Source organism: Amphiura filiformis, chromosome 11 (genome assembly GCF_039555335.1).
Source record: "Amphiura filiformis chromosome 11, Afil_fr2py, whole genome shotgun sequence".
Classification (NCBI taxonomy): domain Eukaryota; kingdom Metazoa; phylum Echinodermata; class Ophiuroidea; order Amphilepidida; family Amphiuridae; genus Amphiura; species Amphiura filiformis.
Window position 1 is genome coordinate 11,828,386 of NC_092638.1, and position 25,609 is coordinate 11,853,994.

The 25,609-nt window shown below is 35.6% G+C and overlaps 2 protein-coding genes across 4 annotated transcripts in view; one reads left to right on the forward strand and one right to left on the reverse strand.

Moving 5' to 3' along the window:
• Positions 1 to 25,609, forward strand: part of LOC140164357 (monocarboxylate transporter 12-like) — a 272,528-nt gene that overhangs the window by 162,770 nt on the left and 84,149 nt on the right. The gene's annotated exons all lie outside the window — the stretch shown is intronic.
• LOC140164356 (uncharacterized) overlaps positions 1 to 25,609 on the reverse strand; it is a 110,995-nt gene that overhangs the window by 50,439 nt on the left and 34,947 nt on the right. Inside the window, exons 1-6 of one of the 2 annotated variants that reach the window (XM_072187630.1) lie at positions 23,780 to 23,812; positions 21,837 to 21,932; positions 20,723 to 20,807; positions 17,681 to 17,849; positions 17,311 to 17,417; positions 10,653 to 10,913 (exon numbers count right to left, since the gene is read on the reverse strand). In XM_072187630.1, the coding sequence (XP_072043731.1) occupies positions 10,653 to 10,913; positions 17,311 to 17,417; positions 17,681 to 17,849; positions 20,723 to 20,807; positions 21,837 to 21,932; positions 23,780 to 23,797 (736 nt within the window). In that variant the 5' untranslated portion in view covers positions 23,798 to 23,812. Of the gene's footprint in view, positions 1 to 10,652; positions 10,914 to 17,310; positions 17,418 to 17,680; positions 17,850 to 20,722; positions 20,808 to 21,836; positions 21,933 to 23,779; positions 23,813 to 25,609 lie in introns of those variants that run through there. The other variant, XM_072187629.1, reaches the window with a different exon arrangement.

Genomic DNA, 25,609 nt, shown 5'->3' on the forward strand with positions numbered 1-25,609 from the left:
ATCATGAACGGTTCGTTCTAAAATCTTAGATAATATTGGCAGAACTGATATAGGCCTATAATTGCTGACTTCATTCTTGCCTGACCATCCTTGTAAATAGGTGTAACTTTTGCTTTTTTCCACATAGAAGGAAAGACAGAAGCGAACATGGAAAGGTTACATATATATGCAAGGGGGTGACAGATGACAGGAGCAGCTAATTTCAATAGTTTCATACACACATTGTCAATACCAGTACTTTTGTTATTTGAAAACTGACAAATTTGATCAAACACAAAATCAGGTGTTATAATATCAAATTTAAAATCTGCATTTTCAACATTATAATAAGTATCATTGAGTTTACGAACATCATCATTACTACATTTAAAGTCATCAGCTAATGTGTTTCCAATAGAGGTAAAGTAAGTGTTAAAATGATTAGCTGTTTCTTTATCATTTGAAGTGAGCCCATTCTGAGTTTGTACATTAGTAACATTAGATATATTCTTAGGAATTATTTTCCTAATTGTACTCCATAATTTCTTAGAATCTTTTACATTTTCGTTGATGGCTTTGTTACAATAGTTCCTTTTTAATGTCTTATTAAGTATATTGACTTTGTTTCTTAATTGTCTTGCCATATTCCAATCATCAGAATTATTGGTTTTATGAGCTTTAGCAAAATAATAGTCCTTTGAAAGTTTTATATAATCTCCTGTAATCCAATCAGGGAGTGAACCCTTGACACGCTTCTCTTTAACAGGACAATGAACGTTACAGGCATCATCAAACATAGTTTGAAAAGTATGGTGTGCATCATCTACATTTGAACATTTCATAACATCATCCCAAGTAGCTTTTTTTAATAGTGTCAACAAAATCATGTTCATTCAAATTTTTAAAAGATCTAGATTTAATGGTTTTCGATGGAGCCTTAATTTTCTTATTTTTTCGTACAATATAAATAAGTGAATGATCAGAAAGCCCTAAACTATGCACACCTGAACATGATACTTTGTTAGGTTGTGATACAAATGCTAAGTCAATAATTGTTTTAGTTGTCTCAGTTATTCTTGTATAGTCACTAATTAATTGATTAAGATTACTGTGATTTGAAATTTTCTTAACTTAACTTGCATTTGGGCGTTTACATATATCAAGATTGAAATCTCCAACAACTAGAACATCATCATATAAAGATGTAGTGTTTTGAAAAATTAAATCTAACTTGTTCAAGTAATCAAATGTTGAGTCAGGTGGTCTGTACACAGTACCAAGAAGGATAGGCTTTGAGTAGGGCAGGTTGAGCTCTATCCAGTGTGCTTCAACATTACTATTTTGCAAATCAGATTTTTCATTAAAAACAATACCATCCTTAATATAACATAAAATCCCACCACCATCTTGTATATATCTATCAAGTCTACTAATATTATAACCATCTATATGAAGTTCACCATTGTCAATATTATCATTTAGCCATGCTTCAGTTAAACATAAAATATCAATTATTCTCATCAAGTAATATTCTGATATGATCAACTTTATAACGCAGACTTCTAATATTTACATGAGCTATATTAAAACCTATCTTGAGGTACCTATGAATACGACCGTCATGCACATTTTACACTGTAACTCAGAATACAATTTAGGACATTTACAGCTCATTCGTGGTGTACAGTCACATATAGGTCATGTTTTCTTATCTATTTTGCGAAAAATTATGAGAAAAATCGGGGGTGGGGGGTGGATGATGATGTTGATCGGGTTACGGACCTTTAAGTCAGGCAAAGCATAACCTTGGTTGCAACATAATATCAAAGATGAGTACCACAAAATATGGTAAACTTGGCAAACAAAACATTGGAAAAGAGGTTGGATTTAATAAAGTTTATTGTATCTATACAATAAACAAATTTACCTCCTGTGAAAGAGTCTAGCCCTGGTCCATAGCTTGTGCTTGGACAAATCAATATGATTGATTCATTGATTGGTTGCCTAGTAATGGCTTTATATAAGCAGGTGTATAAGGACCAATGAGGTTTAAGGTCTATTGTTTGAAGTAGCCAATGGGAAGTGGTTAATAACCCTCTGACACTGCAGTGGGTCAAGAATTAGGCACATTTTTATCTGTCATGGAAGGAGAAGGTTGGATCTCCAATGTGAAGAAAATTTTTAACACAGAATTATTTCCATGGAAGGGAAAACTTATTCTTTTCAAGGAAATAGTATTTGCTTTTATAACATGATATAATCAGAGGTAGTTAGAAATAGCTATAAATTATTCTGAACGAAGGAAGCATGATCGCAAATATGTTGGCAACTGGTGTCTAGAAACACTGATGACAGGAATGGCAGCCGTCATGGGAATACAAAATATTTAGCACCTTGATGGATTTTTGAAAATTAGAGGTGCAGAATTTTGAACCGATCGGGAAGGCAAGACATCGCTCATCCAGTAAAGTCTGCTGCAATCAAGGCTGTTAATTACCGAATGCTGAATCTTTCAGCAGAAATGGAATTATATGTAGGTGTAAATGAAACCCCATTCAAGCATCAATGCAGCAGTTAGCAGCGAGTCACAGCAATGATGCATCGATTTGTCGATCATGGTCTGACGATGGCGAAATCTGTGTGTTGGGATCAAGTATTGCAATTTGGGAAGACCAGCTGGGCAAACAACGGTGAAACAACTGTGATTATGTACTAATATGCCAAATATGGATACTTGCTTGGACATGGACGTCGAAACGGGGTGAGCAAATTTTAAGTAAAGTTAAAATTAATTATAAACATGGACTCTATCAAGTTCTGATACTCCACTACTTGCGAAGTTGCTGGAATAAGTAGGCCCTACTCTTGATCAATTTCAATTTCATGAGTGATTAATTAGTTGCGATCATGTGATCATAACATCCTTTTACTTTGTGTACGAGAGATAAAAATTATCATGAATGGAAAAATAAAAATAAATAAATAAATAAAAAAATAAAAAAATGGACGATTAGTATCCTGAATAATTTGGATGGTTTAGGTAGGGAAATTTGGTTGGGTAATCGAATTGGCTAGGAGGGGCCTTGGAAAACATGGGCGTGGCAAAATAAAAAAGGGTGCAGGTGCCACTGCTGATGTGATAATTGTTTTGTCAGAATTCAGGAATATTTAATTAGTTGCAATCATGTGATCCACTGGATCAAAAATTTGAATGAGATCTCAAATAAAATATACTGGCCAAATTATTGGGGGCATGAATAAGTCATAGTGTGTGTCAGGTAGGGAGAATTTGTCAGGCAATCAACCCAGGATGTGATCATGACAGTTTGGCTTGGAAAAAAAAAAAAAATGAATCGGATAACAATAAAATATTGGGCAAATTATTTGTGGCATGAATAATTCATATTGTCAGGTAGAGAGAATATATCAAACAATAAAGTACTTGACTAAGCACCCAGACAATATTTTATATTGGTTTGGTAATCAAACATTTTGGCTAGGGTGAAGTTTGTGCCTTCAATTAAAGGGGTGCCTTGGAGCCAGGGTTTTTGAGAACTGGGCAAGGAAAAATTTAAAAGGGGTGCCACTGCCACATTACCAAATTAGTGAATGTATAGGTAATTAGATGCATTCATAAGATCAACAGGGGCATGAGATATCATATAAATACCCTTTTTCAAGGGGAGAATTTTTTCCCTTTTTTGAATGAATTCAAAATAAATTTGCAGAGCGTACACCCAACAGGGCAAACAGAGGTCAAGGTCAACGGGAGATCATTAGGGGTCAATCAAACACCATGGAGGGTCGTTGGTTCATGAAATTGGGAGGTGACCACGGAAACTGAAAAAAAAAAAAAAAGGTTCATGAAATTTGGTTAGGGTTAGTTTGGGGTTATTCGTGGTCAGATCGCCATAGGTTGTCCCACCGTTATCCGACTGTTGGATTTTTGCAGAACTGGTTAACAATTGCATGTGACATTTCATTTTATGAATGTTGAAGTTTGTGGTGCTTCTTAAGGATTTTGTTCAGACAGGGAAGCATGAGCCTTTCTTTTCTGAGCGTTTATGGTTAAGAAGTTCAAGGTCATAATGTAGGTCAGAAGGTATGGATTGTTGAAAAATATGGGATTGGAATTTGAGGTAATTGGAGGGCAAAATAAGAAGGCTCAAGGAGTTTTTCATGGAACTTGGGGAAATGGAGGAGCAGTCAAAGTCAGTTTCTTGGGTCAGGTCAGGCTTATCAGGGTCACCTGATGACATTGTATAAAGGTCAGATGGTCACGCAACTCGATAAAGGGGTTCCAGCAGATTCAGGCAATAGATAATAGTATCGGGTGTTTACGGAGCTTGGTAAAAAGAGGTACGTAGCATAGGAGGTTAAAAATGTTCAAGATGTTGGCTTTACTCAAGGGCATCTGGAGTCTAGTACGTACATGTAAGACAGGGGAAATGGGGAAAGCGGCAGGATTTGAGTAACATCAAGTGAAGTAGTAATTTGGGAGATCAATGGGAGGTCATTCAATGTTGGTATTCATGAGGCTTGGAGAATGATCCCATTGAAAGTTAACAATTCACCAGGCAACTCACAAGATCAATTAAATCGGTTTCGGGAAGTTGGAAGCATATTGCATTTCATCAGGTTATTTAGGTACCATAATAAATCAAATAGAAATAACAAATTCCTGTTCTATGTCTGGGTAACTTCCCGGGTAACTTAAACAGTAAGGAAATTCCTGTCCCTCTCATTCCTAGGATAAGGAATTTTGTGTAGTAACGGCGAAATGAAATAGCAATTTTGCATAGCGGTAAGGTTGACTGGCAAGTTGCTTCCCAGTTTCTGTTTTCTTTTTCTGATTTATTTCAGGTCGAATCAACATATTGGTGGTCGCAGTTAATAATGGAGGCTACATGACGGAGAAGATATAAAGAATGATATACATGTAATACATTTCTGGACATTATTTGGACCATTTAGACCACATCTAATGATATCCGAAGCAAGCGTATGGCAGGACAAGACAAAGTGGGACGGGAACACTTTTAGTGTACAATGCGAACATTATGTATTAAAGGGCAGCTCTATTGCAAAAACAAGTTCATCTCTATCGAGGAGAATAATTATTAAATTACAAGTTGACACTTGTTGCAACTTTTTATGCATATTTCTCCTGGAAAAAAGAGAAATTGTGTGGGTGAAGTTCGTACGGGTTCGTCCCCGTTTGAAGCGGAATTAATTTTCAAGGTAGCCGGCTGACTATGTAAGTAAATGAAGCGGACACTATATCATACTCTCATTTAATACCTGTGTGACACAATCACAATCACTTTGACAAGTTTGACATTAGCCACATGGTTGCTGCAACAATGAGTTGTACTATATATATTATTTACCATAACAATGCTGTATAACAATATGCAGACTATTTTGTTCTCATTTCGGAAACAAGCCTCACACAGTATTGTTACTATGTGTTCGCTTTGTAATATTTCATCCAACTGAAACTATAATAACTATAGCATTGCAATATTGCACAGGGAAATCAGGTACACGAGTTTGTGGACTTAACACGGTTTATATGCTAGTCTCAGATTGATCGCGCTGAAATTAATATACTTTTTTATATTTTTTTATCTTTAGCCCAAATATTTATTATGATATTGATATACATATGAATTGTAATATCACAATTGACTAATATATAAGAAAAAGAAGCGGCTGATTTATCCATATCTTTAAAAAATTTGTGTGAACAACAACAGTATACGTTATGTGCATTGAGAATGTTTATAGTCCCTTTTGGCAAAGCAGGCACAGTCAATTCACGATGTCAACTTTTTTCTAGGTCAAATCTGTCTTGTTCGAAGGAACTCATCGCTTAAGTTGGTTTTGCAGAATATCAATTTTAAACGTCTTATTTTCATTGTCCTCAAAACATTAGCTAATTTTGCCAATGATATGATGTTGTCTGAGCAATATATGACCATTGAATGCCATTAATTATATCGTTACAATGTCCGACAATCTCATTCTTTGGGAACAAATGATAGATACGTAGATACTGGTATGCAAAATGGGTTGGCTTCGCAGCCAAAGAAAAGTTGCCATATTGTGTAATTATTGAGTTAGGCACCGCAGGTAGCCTAACTCGCTAGTATGTTCTTGCCATTTCTATCTTTTATTATACATTGAATGCTCTACGCCCTTACAATGATCACTGTTATGGAGTCAATTTACTTTACTTCACTTCCTGGGCAGTAGTACTGTGCACATTTGGAAATAATTGCCCAGCTAATTAATAGTCGGCCTGCTCACTTCATAACTACATTTATAATTAGTGAATAAAAATATATCCAATTGAGTGCCTTCTGCGCATTGGCGAAAACAGCATTTTGCTTGTTACGTCATCAGGAGTCAATCGCACGGGCTCAGGCGGGGCGTCAGTGATTAAGCTTAGGATAAGCTGTTGCGCAAGCCTTCAACTTGCCAGCATGGTAAAGGTATCGATGTGCAAGGGTGCACAGGGAAATTAGGCTTCATAATAGGAGGAATTCAATCACCAGGGTGCCATGGGGTAGTAAGCCAGGGTCATCCTACGTTCTCAATTTTTCTCCCAAAAATATAATAGAGGAGTTTTCGAGTTTTCGTAGCCCGCTGCTACCACGATTGTTTTTTCTTAGGCCCAAAGCCTTAACAAGTAAGTCTAAAATCTACAAGTATAGTATATGTTGTACATAGGGGAGGATAAACTCAGGAATTTGGTGCACAAACAAAAATAGGCACAGGTTTGGCTATTATTCGGAAATATATTCTGGGTGCAGCTCGTACCTCTTCCTTACACAAAAGGTGTCTTGTAAGGTTGAGATAAATTATCTAAAATATCCTTGTGTTTGTCAATGACATCAAGGGCGCACATTTTCAAGTGATTCTGTAAAGGTTTTTAACGCTGTTAATAAGCCTAGGGAATTAAGCTAAAAAAAAGGATAGCTAGGGTTCATGAGGAGGCTTATAGAATCACAAGTGAAAAAAAAAAAAAAGGGGGGTGGGCAAATTTCTGTGCCATAAATTTGTTTGGCGGTAAAAAAGGGACAGGGCCACAAATTCAATCTTGAATCCAATTATATGAAAATAATTGGATCACCATAGGTAATTGTATAAGTGTTTACAAATAGTAATAATTCGTAACTAATAAATTTGAGAAATAGTGCATGAGAAGTTGAACGAAATATGTCAAATATCCAGATTACTTTCCTGAATGTTTCCGGCTTCAGGAAAGTTAGGATTAATGTATATGCACTTTTTAAGGAATTTATATTAAAGGATTGACTCAATAAATGTATGTAAACTTCTCTGGAGAAATTTTCTCTTGAAAAGTTAAGCCAAGTTTGATGTATTATAACGGTACCCTTTGGGTCCGTATTTTATTGGATAAGCTGAAGTTAAATCCAATTCTGGTTTACAAATAAATGGAGATACTCCTGACAGATATGCCAGCAAAACTTTTGAGTAAAATGTGCCTCATTTCATCTGGGGGTAATAAAGTTTATTGTATCTATACAATAAACAAATTTACCTCCTGTGAAAGAGTCTAGCCCTGGTCCATAGCTTGTGCTTGGACAAATCAATATGATTGATTCATTGATTGGTTGCCTAGTAATGGCTTTATATAAGCAGGTGTATAAGGACCAATGAGGTTTAAGGTCTATTGTTTGAAGTAGCCAATGGGAAGTGGTTAATAACCCTCTGACACTGCAGTGGGTCAAGAATTAGGCACATTTTTATCTGTCATGGAAGGAGAAGGTTGGATCTCCAATGTGAAGAAAATTTTCCCACCCACCACACCCAAAAATTTAGGTCATATCCCAGTATTCAATACCTTTATGGACAGTCACTTGGGAGCATTAGTTGGCTGGGAAGGCATAAATATCGTACGGGGTTTAGAGGTACACAGACCTAAAGGGTATTGCAGTCTGCGTTTTAATGGTAGCTTCTGGGCATGGGCAAATTACCAGGAAGAGGGCGGTTAAGCTGACCAAGGGAGAGGATTCAATAAGTGCACATTTTAACGTCTCTTGGAGAGGTTAGGCCACATTTGGGTATACAGATCTAGGTGTTCAGGAAATCCCTTTAAAAAGGGTTCTGTAGCTTGCTGGTTAATACATTGCTGTTAACTTCTTTAAAGTTGGACCACACTTGGCGAGTGTGGAAAGGGCTTGAGAATACCCTGGAGGGCCCCGTCTCTATCTTACATGAAATTAATTTGGGTTAACTTCTCTGCAAGGAGAGGAGTTGGGCCACACTTGTGTGTGGGCCAGGGAGATTCCCCGGAGGGCCCCGTATCTTTTGAGGTTATTTTGGATTAACTTATGCGAAAAGAGAAGTGGGGCCACACTTGCATGTGTGCAAAGGGGCCGAGGAAATTCCTGGAGGGCCCCGTAGCTTACGAGGAATTTGGGTTAACTTCTTTGCGAGACAAGAAGTGGGGCCACACTTGCGTGCATGCGCAAAAGGGCTCGGGTAATACCCTGAGGGCCCCATATTCATTAATTCATTTTCATCCATTCATTTCTTTCATGCATTTAAAATGTATTGTACAAGGAATTAACTTGGGTTAACTTCTCTCTGAGAAGTTGGCCCCGTATTAAATTCATTCATTCATTCATTCTTCATTGCATTTCATTTATGCATCTTACAAGGAATTAATTTTGGTTAACTTATCTATGATAAGATAAGATTGGGCCACACTTGTGTGTGTGCAAAAGGGCCAGGAAAATTCCCTGGAGGGTCCGTATCTTATACAAGGAATTGTTGGGTTAACTTCTCTGCGAGAAGTTGGGCCACACTTTGTTCGGAGAGGCTCCGTACCTTACGGGTAAGTAGTGTAGGCATGAGCTCGGGAAATTACCGGGAGGGCGTATCTTACGGGCGAGTATTTTAGGAATTGGCTCGGGAAATTCCCGGGAGGGCCCCGTATCTTACGGGCGAGTAATTTAGGAATTGGCTCAGGAAATTCCTGGAGGGCCCTGTATCTTACGGGTGAGCAAACACTGTGTGTAGATGGGGACAGACTCTGTATTTAGGGGAAAGTTAAGATTATCCAGGTCAGAAATTGTGGCGGTAAAAAAGGACAGGGCCACAATTTAATCTTGAATCCAATTATATGAAAATAATTGGATCACCATAGGTAATTGTATAAGTGTTTACAAATAGTAATAATTCGTAACTAATAAATTTGAGAAATAGTGCATGAGAAGTTGAACGAAATATGTCAAATATCCAGATTACTTTCCTGAATGTTTCCGGCTTCAGGAAAGTTAGGATTAATGTATATGCACTTTTTTAAGGAATTTATATTAAAGGATTGACTCAATAAATGTATGTAAACTTCTCTGGAGAAATTTTCTCTTGAAAAGTTAAGCCAAGTTTGATGTATTATAACGGTACCCTTTGGGTCCGTATTTTATTGGATAAGCTGAAGTTAAATCCAATTCTGGTTTACAAATAAATGGAGATACTCCTGACAGATATGCCAGCAAAACTTTTGAGTAAAATGTGCCTCATTTCATCTGGGGGTAAAGCCATATAATAACATTTCTGTAAAAATAGTATTTATCTTCCATAAAATGTTAGCTTTTACTGTGAGATATGTCCCCTTTTAATTTTGAGCCGAACAAGTAAGGTAAAGCATAGAAAATTGGAATTTACTACTAGTGCCAATGCGTGTTACTCCCACGGTTGTAATACGGTACGATCCTCTGGGGTGTGTGTATGTGTATCTGGCATGCCGTGTACGTACTGTGCATACGTGTTCGACTAATATTTCCATCGTAATAATAAAACGCCGGTTCCATCATTTTATTCAAAATCTCGGATTTTGACAAAACTACAGCACCGGAAGTCTTGATTTTTGCAGATTATCTTTATTGACCAAAGAACATTACAATCGTGTAAAAACCAGAATATAAAAAATTTTTGAGGGCGTTCTCCTCAGCAAATGTTATAATATGGCTTTAAATATTTTAAAATATTGCTTGTTCATAACTAACATGTTTTCCTTTATTATTTTGAATATGCAGAGCATCAGCAGTTGGGTTACAGTGTGGGTCAGATGTTGGGATAGCCAAATTTCATGAAAAAAGCAACAATTGAACAATTGTGAAAGGTTTTTTTTTCTTCTTCAAAATCCTATTTTTTATTCATAACAGATTACCAACTGGATATTTTGCAATTCTCAATGCCACAATGCCTCCACCTTGAACCAATCCATTCAATCCTAAGGGATATTTAATACCTATCAACATTATAAACAATAGAAAATCATCCAATCAGGGTTCCAATAAATCACGCTCAGGTGTTTTGATACTTTTTGAATGCCATCAATTTATGAAACTTTCAATCAAATTAGCAATATATGCATAACTAATACACATACATAATATATACATACACAATACACATACAGACATGTCACATAATACAGACAGAACAGATATAGAGACATCTGCGTATAGCCTCTTTCCGAACAAGTTCAGGCAAGACAAAAAGCAGAATTATGATATTAATTTCAAAAGAAACTCCTGGGTTCTATAGGAGATAATTGCTGTGCATAAAATAGACTCCCCATTTTTGTTTTTGTTTTCAAATTGAAACGAATATATAAATATGAAGCATACTACCTCCAGATGTCTCGGTTGCGCCTCCATGGATGATGTTATCCTTTCCAGATCTTAATGATGCACTCTGCTCTAATTTCTGGTCTCTTTCAGGCTCTTCCTTCTGGTCTCTTTCAGGCTCTTCCTTCTGGTCCCTTTCATGTTCTTCCTTCTGGTCTCTTTCATGCTCTTCATTCTGGTCTATTTCAGGCTCTTCCTTTAGCTTCTGTACAATAAAGTCACAAATTGCATCCTCTTCTTGTGTTTCCTTATATTTGGCAAAATCTAAATAAGGATTATAAATGATTAAAAAATTGTTTTGTATCTACAGCTTGCGGCTAACAACAACTGTAACAACAATCAATTAAACTGTGCAGTTAAGTATATAGTGGTATGTGCAGTATATATGTGTTATATATTATATTATATGTGACCAGCTCCAACAAAACCCGGAACAAGTCACCAGGCATGTTTTTGAGTTATAGGCCTTTAAAGATGACATTTACAGTAAAAAATTTTGGAATTCTTAATTTCATGGTATTTCAGGGTTCGCAGGTTTTTGCCGCAGGTGGAAAAACCGTACTTTACGGTTTTAACCGCTTGGCAAAAACAATTTTTGCAAGTTTTTGCCGGCAAAAATGGCAAAAACTAAAAAAGTGATTTATAGAGCAGTTTTTTCATCTCAAAACAAATTATTAAGTTAAATTATTTCCTGAGTGTAACAAGACCAGATTTTGCAATTATAAGTAACATATTAAGAAATTAAAGGTATGTGTTTTCATTGCTCAAGTGCATAAAACCGAAATGTGGCGTATATCAGATTCAAAACTTTTTCATTTTAAGGACTTGATGAGACAAAAATTATAACAAAAATATTTTGTAATATTCGAGTCACTATATGTGAGTTTTTGCCAGTTGTTGGCATTTTTGCTGGTTTAAACCTAGACTTCTCCGTAGTCCACTTGCCAATTGTGCACTACTCTGGCTATTACATTTAAGCTTAAAACTCTGATTTAATTAATGAGTGCACAATTGATAGATTTTCACAACTGATCTTTTCAGTCACCGTACGCCCTCTGTTTGTTAGCTTCCCAAGTGGACTACTGACTTTGCCTTGAGAGTAATTGGTGATGATGTAATGCATCTTTAAAAATGAATCTGGCTTGTGATTGGTCGCCCAGATCTCGTTATTGTTTAAATCCTCCCGACGCGTACTGGTACCATTATGGTACACAACTATCTAGGGAATGCGGCGCTTTTGTGCTGGTGGATGAACGTATGCATCTAGCGCGTATTGTACCACCATGCTTAGTCTTGTGGTTAGATTTTATTGATAAACAAGTATGATTGACAGTGTGTGAGTCCCGGGGTAAAGTACTGCTTAAAAGTGAAAGTCCATAGTCGGTTTTTCGGATAATAAACTGGCAGATTCTAAAATTAGAATTGTTTAGTATTGAAGTGTCATTATAATTATGCCATTATGATATGTTGCATTCAATAATATAAGCCTACGTAGGGCCTATACTTTACTTTTACTGTCACAAATATAATTATATAGCCTAAACTTTTTCATAACCATTTTATACTAGTATTTTGATGTAGGCCTACTATAAATATCAGTATAATTTTGAGTTCAACTGAATGCGTTCATCACGATTAATAACATTTTTATTTATCAAAAATCGACTATGGCATAGTCTAGTTTAAACCAGGCAAAAACAGGTTTTTGCCAGTTTTTTCCACCGGCAACGGCAAAAACCGAATCCTTATCCTTGAAAGTACTTATCAAAAAGAGGTTTATTTAATCAATAATTGACAGTTGAACTATGATAATCCCTACTCAATCCTGTGTAAAGCAGGAAACTAATGAGCCGATTACTCGGAATAGCCATTTGGTATAATTTACAAAATTATTGATGCTATGTATATAATTTTGGTATCATTTTGAAGCTTATTGTCCCATGCTTACATTTTTATTCAAATCATGAAATATCAAAATTGCGACTTGTTCCTGGTTTTGTCAGAATGGGTCACATATATTAGACTAGTTCAACACTGAAAGCCCAATTAAACAAAAGTTGTTATTCCTTGGGGCCATGCATAAACATACAAAATAACAAACAATTTCAAAAGCTTATTATCTCGGTTGACACATATTACAAATACAAAGTTACTAATTGTCAAAACCCAACATTATACTTTTATGGTTACACACACTGACAGGCATTATGTTTTTTTAAAGATTATTTTTGAAAGTATATAATGTTAAAGAGTTTTGGATATTATTTTCTAGTTCATTCCAACTTACAGCACCTCTATATGACAGACTGCACTTTTTGTACTCTGTTCTTGGCAGGGGGATAGTTACATTACTTTGGCTTTGACGGAAATTGTAGCTGTTGTTTACATGACTGAAAATATGACTCAAATAAGGAGGTGTAAGATGATTTAGGATTTTGTAGGTTCAAATTAAACAATTTGAGTTTTGTCTGTCAATCAGTGGTTTCCACTTAAGTTCAGCACGGACATCTTTGCTAGGTGTGTCCCATTTTGCACCACAGATAGTTCTTGCAGCCCTGTTATCAATTTCATTATACCAGGCCTCCGTAATGTTTACAAGAGAAGAAGAAGTGGAGTGAGATGGGCGGAAACCAGATTGGTTTATATTAATTAAACAATTTGCATTTAGATACTTATACAATTGATCAAACACAGCCCTTTCAATAATAACAACTAGAATTGAGATAGGTCTATAATTGCTAGGCTCATTGGGGTCACCAGCTTTGAATACAGGAAATCACCTTCACTCTTTTCCAGCATGAAGGAAAAGTACAAGATGCAAAAAGAATTATTTATTAAATAAGTTACAATTGGTGTGATTACTGGTGATGCTATTTTCAGTTTTCTTGATGGAATGTTATCTAAACCAGCATCTTTATCATTTGCTAACTTATTGAATTGATTGAAAACATAGTCATTTGTTCCATTTATAAATTCAAAATGTGACTTATCAGTTTGCTGCTTTTCATTGACTTCATAATTACAAAAGTTATTTTCAGCAATCTTACTTGCAAGTTTAGGGCCTATATTCGCAAACAAATTATTCAATTCATTAGCTTTATCCTTTGGTTCAGTTAGTGCCAGGCCGTTTTCAGAATTACAGAGATTTTTGAATTTTTACCTTTACATGGAACAATATGCCGTAGATATTCCCAGCTTTTTTAAATATTATTCTTATATAAGTACAGTTAAAGGGCAGGTCTATTGCAAAAACAAGTTTATCTCTATTCAAAGAGAATAATTTAATATTACATACAAGTTGACACTCGTTGCAATTTTTTTATGCGTATTTTTCCTGAAAAAAGAGAAATTGTGTGGGTAAATTCGGGCTCATACGTGTTCTTCCCCCGTTTGAAGCGAAATTAATTTTCAAGGCATTGGACTGATGACGTACGTAAATGAAGCGGACACTACATCATGCTCTCATTTACTTGTGTGACACAATCACAATCACTTTGACAAGTTTGACATTAGCAACAATGAGTTGTACTATTATTTACCATAACAATGCTGCATAACAATATGCAGACTATTGTTCTCATTTGGTAAACAATGCCTCACACAGTATTGTTACTATGCTTTTGCTTTGTAATATTTCATCCAACTGAAACTATAGCATTGCATTATCACACAGGGAAATCAGATACATGAGTTTGTGGACTTAACACGGTTTATATGCTAGTCTCAGACTCAGACAGATTGATCACGCTGAAATTCTAAGCTCAAATTATTTCTTCTTTTTTTAGCCCATATATTTCTCATGATATTGATATACATTTTTTTTTATTTGTTCGGGTTTTGACAACCCTGGATAACCCAAGAAAGCCTCTATTGAAGCTTATTTCCATTGGGGTCCATTTGAACACCGGGACGGGTTGGGAACAGTCAGGGGTTAACACCCTACTCTTTTCGAAACTGGCTGCGAGATACATGCACAGGTATGGCTCTCTGTACACGGGACCGACGGCTTAACGTCCCCTCCGAAGGACGGAGTACTTTCATGATTCATTTACCCAATTCTAAATGAACCATGGGGAGAGCGGAAGTCTGAATTTAATCTACAGAAGTTGCCAATTAATTTCAGACTTTTTTTCCAAGTCAATATCCCAGCAAATCGCCACCGCCGGGAATCGAACCGGGACCTCATGCACTAAAGGCAAGTACCCTAACCATTGCGCCACGCTCTCCCTATATGAATTGTAATATCACAATTTACTAATATATAAAAAAAGAAGCGGTTGATTTTATCCATATGTTTAAAAACCATTAAATTTGCAATACTTGATTCAGAGTTATTTTCTGTGAACAAGAACAGGGAATGCATTTTAAGGTGCGCGAGTGCAATCGCGCGCATAGAGCCCAACTTAAATCACTTTACCGAGTGCGATTTATAGCACACCTTGTCACCTCAAGGAGTTTCCAAAGTTGCAGCGGTTCCCGAAAGGGCGATTTTTACAGGGATTTTTACCCTATGGTTACAGAGTTTTCACGCCTGGATCAAGCCAGAATTACATGCCCAGGCGCCGGAGAAAATCTGCATTTTGCGCCCGGTATAATAAGTGACCACTAACCACTTTTGCTCCATTTTGACTCACTGTGATTTTGGCTGATTCAGCCTTCAAATTCATCCCCGTAATATTCTTCACATGCATAAAATATGTAACGAAAATAGTACTGATGACCGTGTTCCTATAACGTAATTAAAAAAAGTCACATGTACTGTCAGGTCGTAGTTCACAAGCAGGTCAACAATGAAAAGGTCAATTTGCGATTCGCTGATAACCGCGGTGTTTCCATGCCGTAGGTTTCCAAGTCTAGTGAAAACTGAAGCTCCATTGCGCATGGTACCAACACACATGATTGGCACTTGTTCGCGGCAAATTTTGACGACTTTCTAGTGGGTTTGAAAGTGGCGATTTCGAACTGATTTTTCGGAAACTACTCTCCAAATATCTAACTAACAGAGTTTAACGGTGAGTTAAATTGTGCACACGGTGAATAAATGTAGTTTTTTGTACATAAAAATGTTTGGTTAGATGAGATTGGAGGGGTGCCTTGCGCAAACAGTGAGTGAAGTGGCACTTTGTGTAGTACGAATTTGGCGACTTTTGCAATGGGTGAATATAGTAAACATGTTTTACGGGCGTGGTTTGCATAGTAATTGTTGGGGGAGGGGCTATGGGGTTTATGATTATGTACGAAATAATAAATAATTTTATGTATTTAAGCAGTGTATTTATGTTTTATTTAGGCCCTTGGTTTTTTTTTTTTTTTTTCCTTTTCTTTCTCCCTTCCCTTTTTTCTCCTTTTCTTTTTTCTTTCTTTTTCTTTCTTTCTCCCTTTCCTGTCTTTCTGTACATTGTAGTCCCACATTCAACACCAATGCTTCTTATCTGAATATCAAGTGCAATAATTCAAATAGCCCACCTAAACTTCTTACCGAGTGCAAATGATAGCACACCTAAAATCCTTACCGAGTGCAATTAACAGCACACCTGTAGCTCGCCTGACTATTTCCAGGAGTGTGATTTGTAGCACACCTGCTTTTTTCAAAATTCATTCCCTGCAACAACAGGATACGTTCTGTCCATTGAGAGCGTTTATAGTCCTTTCTTGCAAAGCAGGCACAGTCATTTCATGACGTCAGTTTTATCTAGGCCAAATCTGTCTCGTTTGAAGGAACTCATCGCTTAAGTTGGTTTTTGCGGAATATCAATTTTAAACGTAAAAAAAAAAAAAAAAAAGAGTCATTTTTATTGTCCTCATAATATATTAGCTTGCCAATGATATGATGTTGTTTTTGCAATAGACCTGCCCTTTTAGTACAGACATAGTGGTACATATGTGTTAAGTACAGTCATATGGTTTTATCCTGACTGGTTGACTGTGCTGGAAATCATAGGAATCTTCATCACAGACTGAGCTTCTTGTAAGAACGAGATGTCTAAAATCAGCAGGACTGCAGGTCATTTGTGACCCGGCAGCACAAATGAGCCGTAAATTCCCTAAATTGTATTCTGAGTTACGGTGTAAAATGTGTACGAAGGTCGTATTCATCGGTAACATCTGGTCCGACATCAATCTCATTTTGATAGTGAAAAGCTAATCAATTATCCTATTGTTGAAGTGGATAATAAGCTTCTACCTTAGATGGCTATAGAACTTTTAATAGCTATGGTCTTTGTTTGCATTTTGTATAGGTATGCATAACCAACAATTAACAATGAGAGAACTTTCTTAAACCTCATTGACTTGGGGATGATTTGAAATGACCGCCAATTATGACTGTTTGATATTTATTGCCAGCAATGTGGAAAAAGAGACACTTGTAGAAACGAAACAAGTTATAATTATGTTGAAGGAGCAAAGTTTAACAAACCATAACCCCGCTTCTGGATATCGTTTGAAGTCAAATGAGATACCATTTTTAAGTTTATGGTGTTTATTTTTTTAAACGAAATAAAACAAAATTGACCGGGGGAGGAATTTACGGCTCATTCGCCGTCAACGGTCACATTTATGTTGCTACTACAAACATATGGAATACCCTGTATCAAATATCAAGTATTGGGTGTATTTACTTGATTTGTGTAAAGCCTAAAGGAAAATAAAATAAGTTTACCTTTGATAGCTGCCTCTTGCACTTTCCATGGACTGACTTTGTCTTCTGAGACTTCCACAAATGTTCTAGAATCAACACCATCTGTAATTTGTTCAGATTCATTAAATCTGAAAAATTGACAAAATATACTTGATTTAATTGACTCGTCCTCCAGATTACAGATGCCAAAAATTTAAACAATCAATATCTTTTATCAATACAAAATTAGCAATAACGGCAAAATCTAATTTCAGTACGCACTGTCAGTTTATTAGTGCATATAAAGTAAAATGTTTAAGACCGGTAAAATAATGTCTTTTGTAAATTCTTTAACTGCACTATGTAATCTTAAACATGCTAACAAAATACATCAAAATGATATCTACTGTACCTTTGTCCTGTAAAGCTTTTCATAAGACTTGTCTTTCCAACTCTTTCTTGCCCCACAAGCATGAGTCGAGTTCTGTATACACGTTTGGTTCCATCTTTTGATGCTTTAAGATAAGCTTCAACAGCTTTTGGTCCACGGGCTAAGATCTCAGCAGGTGTATCTCCTCTATCTGTGAAAGACATATTAGTTTGTCAATATTATACACCAGATTACAGGAAGAATATTTCTGGACATCATGCCTTTAAATTTAATTGGTAAATTAATTATGCAATTTGATTATTTTTCATGCAGCCATAAAATTTAAAAACATAAATTATGTGGTGGACATGCAAGGAAGTGTCCCATAAAAATAAGCTGTACATAAATGTTGAAAAAGCAAAGAGCCTAGAGCTTGTATAATTATGCACCTGTGTATATGCTTCTATAAACACAAACACCGGTCAGTGGCCTTTGCCCCTTATTGACTTTTGACCATATCAAGTTCACTATTCTTGAGTCAGTTTCTTATCAATTATTGTTTAGGCCCGGTATTCAAGACATACTGAAATTTGAGTTTTTACTATTAAGAATACAAAATTATTCCTAAAAACATATTATTTGGATAGTTTAAGGATCACTATACATCCATACATCATGGTGATGTTTTCAAAATAAAATATTTTAATGGCGGGATTTATTGCCTAAAAGTGACAAAATATACAGATCTATAAATTGATAATGCACAACGGAAGATCGATTCCTTGCTTTAAATATTTGTGTGCACATAAAAGCATATTAATTGTTTGAAGACAGTCAGGTGCACCAAATATCTTAATTTTGACATGCATTTCATGCACTCCCGCAAAAAATAAAAAATTACTTAAGCACCCATACCAGGTACTTTATAGGTCGAATATGGTGGTATTCGCTGAGTGTGACCTTGGTATTAACAGTCTGAAGAAACTGCCCATAGGATGACCGATTTGTTACTCAAACCATGCTCAAACTTGATAATTGCAGCTTATTGCACTGTAGCGTCATGCAAAATTCTTTTAACTTTAGTAGCCACAGAGAGAAATTTGGCAAAATGACTTGGCACAAACTTCCAAATGTACCGACGAACATTTTTAGAATGAAATTTTTGTGAAAAATGCATGCAAAATTTTTTCAAAAAGTGCGAAATAAAGTTAATTTTAAAAACAGCCAAATGAAAGAAGAAAATCACATAGGCCTATTTTGGTAATGTTCCCGGCCCTCTTACTGGTTGGAAAACCCTGGGTACATGTTGTAAGTCACGACCAAACCCTAGCTCTCGTCCCATTGAAATACCTGCTTAGTTTCCTGGGGGTCTGGTCAACATCAATTCGTATACCTATTCCTGGCCAACACCCAACCCTGCCGGGACAAATTTTGAGTCAAACCCTGGGTTACATGATGGCAAGACCCAGGCTATCCCCAGTAGGCGGGTACCCAGGGGCCAGGACTGCATGACTTCTGATGACCTTGAAATGACCATGAAAAGATCAGGCTTTCATTGCTGACCAATTTCACTAAGTTTCAAGAAAATCCATTGATTTTGTTTTGATAATTGACAAGGATGAAATGTTAAAAGTGGATATATCAACTTCACACATTTTTCATCAAATATTTAGATTAGTTAGGTTTTTTTAAATATCAAATATCACCTGCTAGTACAGCTGTTACTGACTAATGTTAGTTAGTAAGTGCACTCAATTATTCAATCTCAGAGTTCATATCTAATAATCTCTGCTGGTGATTTTTTGGATGATGAAGATTTGAATTCATGCTTACTATAAAAGGGGCCATCAATAAGGTTGCAGAAAAAGATACATCAAAGAGTACCAGCCAAATTCTTTTTATCTCACTTTTGAGCATGGACACTGCATACCTTTATGCACCTGTCTCAATTTTTCTTGAAACCTTCTATGTCAACAAAATGGAAATCTTATAATTACTCAATGAGCCACTCTTCAGTGAAGGCTCACCAACTATCACCAACAAACCTGATATTATGAAGGTATGACTTAAAAATTTCAAAATAGGTTTCACTAACTTGAGGCCATGCCTGAACCACAATATGGTTACTTTAGTTATCTGACCTTCTGTTGTGAATGAAAGCTTGACAAACTGAGAATAGGGCACAGCTCACAATCCAAGAACAGTCCCATACCCGCCACCAACCTTCTTCACTTGACGGCTTGCCTTAATTTTGCTATCAAAATTTTTATGATATATGCCTATGATTGTACTTTCTTTTGGCAAATGATCTGTCATCAAGACTCTCCATGAATCTCATAAAACAGTAATAAAGACCTTGCACTATGGTGATCGATTGATGATCTTCTTAGGGGCAAGAGATATGTGTGCTTGAATGGATTTATAATTCCGGTATTTAATGTATGTCTTATCACCTAGGCCAAATATAGATGAAACTTGTCTCTTTCCTCATTCTAAGTGTACAAGATGTGGACCTGATTCTGTCAACTGGTATAAATCTTTTGTAGGAAGATTCTGGGACTCCCATCTAGAAGGCACACTGGAATACCCTTAAATGTTTTATGGACTCAAGTTGAAAACACTATCATCAGAGTTGTCATATTTTGTGGCTATCTTATATTTCTTGTTTGGTTCTCGATTCATTATCATGCCATTGTACCAGCACATATATAATGTCAGCAAATCTTTTTGACCTTAGATCTTCAAGGACGCCCATTCCCTTCTTGAACTCAAAGGACCATTTTGTTGCTGTTGAATATCACAGACTTCATTGCCATTCACAGCAACTTGCACATTATTAATTTGTGTCAAGATTTCACCTCCTTCGGGTGCAAGACCCTGTGTCCACTTCTGGTGAATTCATGGAGGTAGACTTCCTCTATAGGGTGTATGTCCTACCCATATACAGCGATGCAAAAATTAAATATTAAATAAGACCAAATTCATTATCCTGTGACTAAGTAACATATCTTGTTCTATAAATATTGACTGCTCCTCACATTTTATTTTGCATTTAATATCATGAAATGACATCATTACATGTACCTTGTGATTGGTCCAATTCTACTTCGTCTAGCTTACTATTAAGAGACTGCAATTCTTCACTTTGTGCTTCCATCAGACTCACTCCCTGCCATGAAGTAGTATATCAAACATTAGCTTTGTATATGGGTTCTGATAGAAAGACTGAATGCTACTATATTATTCAAATTGTAGTTACACTATGCATGTTCAATATTGTAACTTTCAAAGTTGATATCAGCATGAGGGTGCCAACATATGTCACGAGAAGTTCAAATATTTGAGTTTCAAATATTGGTCTGACATTTAAATTTATTACCCGAATATTAATGTAATTCGCTGTAGAAGTAGTGATGTAGCATTATTAATTACCACAGCGATAGGTGAAAACTACTTTTGAATGTATTGCCCTGCAACTCTGCATCGATTGTCAAAGAATAGGCATAAATACCTGGATCGTAATTCTACGGAAAATTCACATTATGTAGAATAAATGTATGTTTCACTCACACCTGTACGATAACTGTATTTAAAAAAAGCAGTATTGTATTCAATCTATGACTGTACACATACACAGACATGACAGATGATGAGTGCAGCCTACAGAGCAGGGCAATACATTCAAAAATTGTTTTCACCAATTGCTATGGTAATCCTGTTACATCAATACTTCTACAGCAATTAGGGATATAACAGCCAATAAAACCATGGATGAGTTGCTGTGTAAAATGGGGACTTTAAAAAGATATATACATATCTGCCCATGTGTATTTCATGAGTGGTTTATACATTTGATCCAGTCAATGAATAACAATGATAAGTCCCTGTAAATATTCCCCATGTCTTTTGCATGTACATCTCCTCCAGCTTTCAATAATATCTCACACACCTTATAATGTCCTGATGTACTAGCAATATGAAGTGCTGTTTGCTCCAGCTATAAATAAAAATGTTGACACCCAGTGTGAATATTTGCTTTTATTGAAATAATTGTACACCCTTTTTCTGGTGTAAAATGGGAACTTTAATAAAGATATACATATCCTATGTGTATTTCATCAGTGGTTTGTATGTTTGATCCAGATTTAAAATTTCAATAAATAACAATGAATGATATCTATCCTCTGTAAATACTCACCTCATCATCAAGTACATCTGCTCCAGCCTTCAATAATATCTCACACACTGTATATTGTCCTGATGCATTGGCAAGGTGAAATGCTGTTTGCCCTGCCTATAAATACAAGAAATCATGACATCTGTTACGTGCCCCAAAAATATTCCATAATATTCATTAAAAGTTATGTATTTTGTCATCAAACATTAATTTGCACTTGTTTTGATATTTATATCTATGGGTTTGTTCATGGAATATTCTGGAAACTCATATGTGATGCGATCAAGCAAAATCAGTCGGAACTCGGAAATATTGATTTTGAGATATAGCCAAACAAAGGATATATTTCCTTTTGTTTCCTCTTGTTTTGGAAACTCTCATATCTTTGGAACTGGTTGCTCAATTTCAATGGGGTTTTCTGCAAAATCCAGCTTTGTAAATGCTTTTTACTATCCTATAGGAAACTGAAAATTTATTATTGCCGAGTTCCGACTGATTTTGCTTGATCGCATCACATATGTGACCAGCTCTAACGAAACCCGGAACAAGTCGCCAGGCATGTTTTTTAGTTATAAGCCTTTAAAGATGACATTCCCATAAAAAAATCAAATGTTGGAATTCTTAATTTCATGGTATTTGACATTGGGACGAAATGGACTTTGAAATCCTTGAAAGTACTTAAAGAGGTTTATTTAATTGATAATTGACAGTTGAACTATGTAATCCCTATTCAATCCTCTCTAATCCATTAGTCAAGTGTTCAATTGATCAACTAATCAGTCAATCGGTATAGTCGATCAATAAACAAGCATGCAATCATTCAGCCAATCAATCAAGTAACCAAACAATCAACCAACCAATCAGTTATTTCAAATGTATCAATCAAATCCTCAATTAATTTGTTATATATTTTGATGATTAATCAGTTTATTGACAATAATTGATTGAATATTCATTAACTGATCATTAATATGATCATCTGGTTGGTTGATTGATTTAATAGATTAGATGAGGATGTTTTTAAAGAAAGGTGACCTGATATATAATTGGAAAATGGAATTTTTAAAATTGACGTATAACATAAAATGTTGTCCCTTTCAAGCATTCATGCAAAAAGAACATGTGAATGTTTCTTGTAAATGAGACTAATTCCTGTATGGAATTTTTGAGATTTATACAATGTGAAAATCATGATAATATGGTCTATACAGTGTTTTTATTAATGACATTCATGTAATAAATTGATATTAAATGAGAGATCCTATTTTTCTCATTAATATAATGAAATTCCAAAACAGTGTATTTCCATAGATATCATCAAAAAACTGTCGAATTAGTCTCAAACTTGGTAAGACTAATTCAACAGTTTTTGATGATTTCTTCGGAAAAATACCGATTTGGAATGCCTAATTTTCAATATGTGACACGATCTGGTCCATGGGGGCCAAAGGCGGCAAATTTGAAACTGAGATAAAGGTCAAAATATGGAGCAAAAACAATAAAATACATAAGAAAATAGACATCAAAAAACTTCATAACTTTAGAACCAAGTAAGCTAGACCTTTGGTGTTTTCAGTAAATGATAGCATATTGTATGTATAATGTAATAATTACAGTAACTCAATTTTTAAAAATGCCTCCTTTGGCCCCCATGGATCAGATCATGTCACATATGTTAATGAGAAAAACATATATCTGCATTTTGATGGGGTAAAATGGGGGAATGAGGCTGTCAAATCAGGTTACCCTTTACTATTGATTATAATTGATTGTAAGCAGTCAAAATGCAAGATTTTGTGCAGTCTTCTTAGGGGTTGTATAATTATCAACCCTCCCCCACCCGGGAACTTAGAAACAGATATTGGCCCAATTGTATCTCATCAGTGCATGTAGTCTGTACCTTTGATCCAGTTAAATGTTCAATGAATAACAATGAATGATATCTATCTTCTGTAAATACTCACCATATCTTTTGTATGCATTACGAAAAGTTTAGCGTGCTGGGTTGAATTCTGGCTTGCAAAATCCCTATACAGGACTGCAATCCATAAATCAAATTTTGACAGGCCTTGGGGACTCTTGTTGATCAGAAATCTTGTAGTGGGTGAAATCAGTAATTGGATATGTCATGGAGGTCAAGTGTATTGTTTATCAAGTTTCATTCATAACACATCTGCTGGTCCAATTACAACCTGAACTTGAACTTGAACAGGTCAGAGACACTGAAATTTAATACCAAACTGATACATGCACTATGGACCACAGTGGCCTCATCCCAATGGCATAGTTCAATAACCTCAATTAAACACTCATATTGCAAAATTTGACCTCTAATTGCGGAGTATGAGTTTGTGTACTCAAATTTTCAAAGGTCATTCAATGAATGTACAAATGTATTGGGGTTAAAGAACTGTGCCCTGATAGATGAACATGTTGTGGATCCTAGTGATGTATGTTGAGAGGACTGCTTGAGTTCTGTCAGATGCTTAAAGTTTTTGTTCCGACTAGCACAGCAGCACTACACTAGCTATGTCAGGCTACTATACATGATATAATGTGTTTAAGGTTGGGAATAGCTATAGACCACATTGGCAGAGTTGAGAACCTTACTGCATCATCCACACTGATGATGAAAATCAATATGAAGTAAAGTTTCTTGGATTCGATTTGATCATCATTTAATCTTTGGTAGTATAAACAGAGAGTGCGTACAAAAACATGTTCGTCGAGATATGGTGAGTACATAATTTCAGTATATTCTTTTTTTTTAAATGTTCAATATGTGAATAATTGTTATCCATGTGTAAAGTAAGAAAAAATGCCATAGTATTAATAAGGGTAAAACAAAATCATAATATGAGAGAGATTAAAAAGACCTTTCAAACTTTAACTGCATGTTACTGTCACATAATAAAATTGCAAACAATGCAACTGCCAAAATTCAGAAAAATAACCCAAAATCATTTTTGTTTTGACTATACTAGATAGGTTTTAAGTAATAGGTACAGAAACTTTTACATTAGAAATGACCTAGATTTTTTTGCACATGTTTTGTTGTTATTTTCAACCTAAAATATTTGTTTCACACCGGGTTTCACACCTTTGTCAGTCAAATGGGAGCAAGTTCTTGAACCTTGTCATATAAAACCTCAAACAATGCAAATAATTGTAACTGCCAAAATTCAGAATATTAGGATATCTAGGCCTATTCGATCTTTTTACCATTTACAGTGCATAACCCTTTTGCTTGTGATGTACTTTGCAATGCTTCAGGAATTCAAATGTGATACCATTGGTGGTGTTGGCGCAATATTAACCTGATAAATGAAAACTATCTGGATTAATATTAGGCATACAAATATTTGAAATCAACATGAACATTTATTTCAATACTTATGTTAAACTACTTTAATTAATAGAATGTAAGACACATTTTGCATGTAATATGAATGTGAACCAAATCAGGGAAAATATTCACCTTAAAGTAGGCCTATAGCAATGGCTCCAATGGAAACTGCAAGTTCAAAACATCATCTACAATAGTGTAGCCAGCAGTGGGCAGGAATCAGAGAGCCCCCTCCCCCCCACCTGACAAAAAACAATTAAAGAGAAAAGTATTTCCCTGACAAAAAATGAAAGAGAAATTTGGGAAGTCAAAGGAAAAGAAAATGTTTCTATCCTTGACCAAGAAAACTGGCTATATGCCCCTGACTTTCTCCATTACAAACTTATAAGTATGCTTGTGAACTTGACACACATAAACCATTATTAACAGAGCAAGAGTGCAGGGAGTT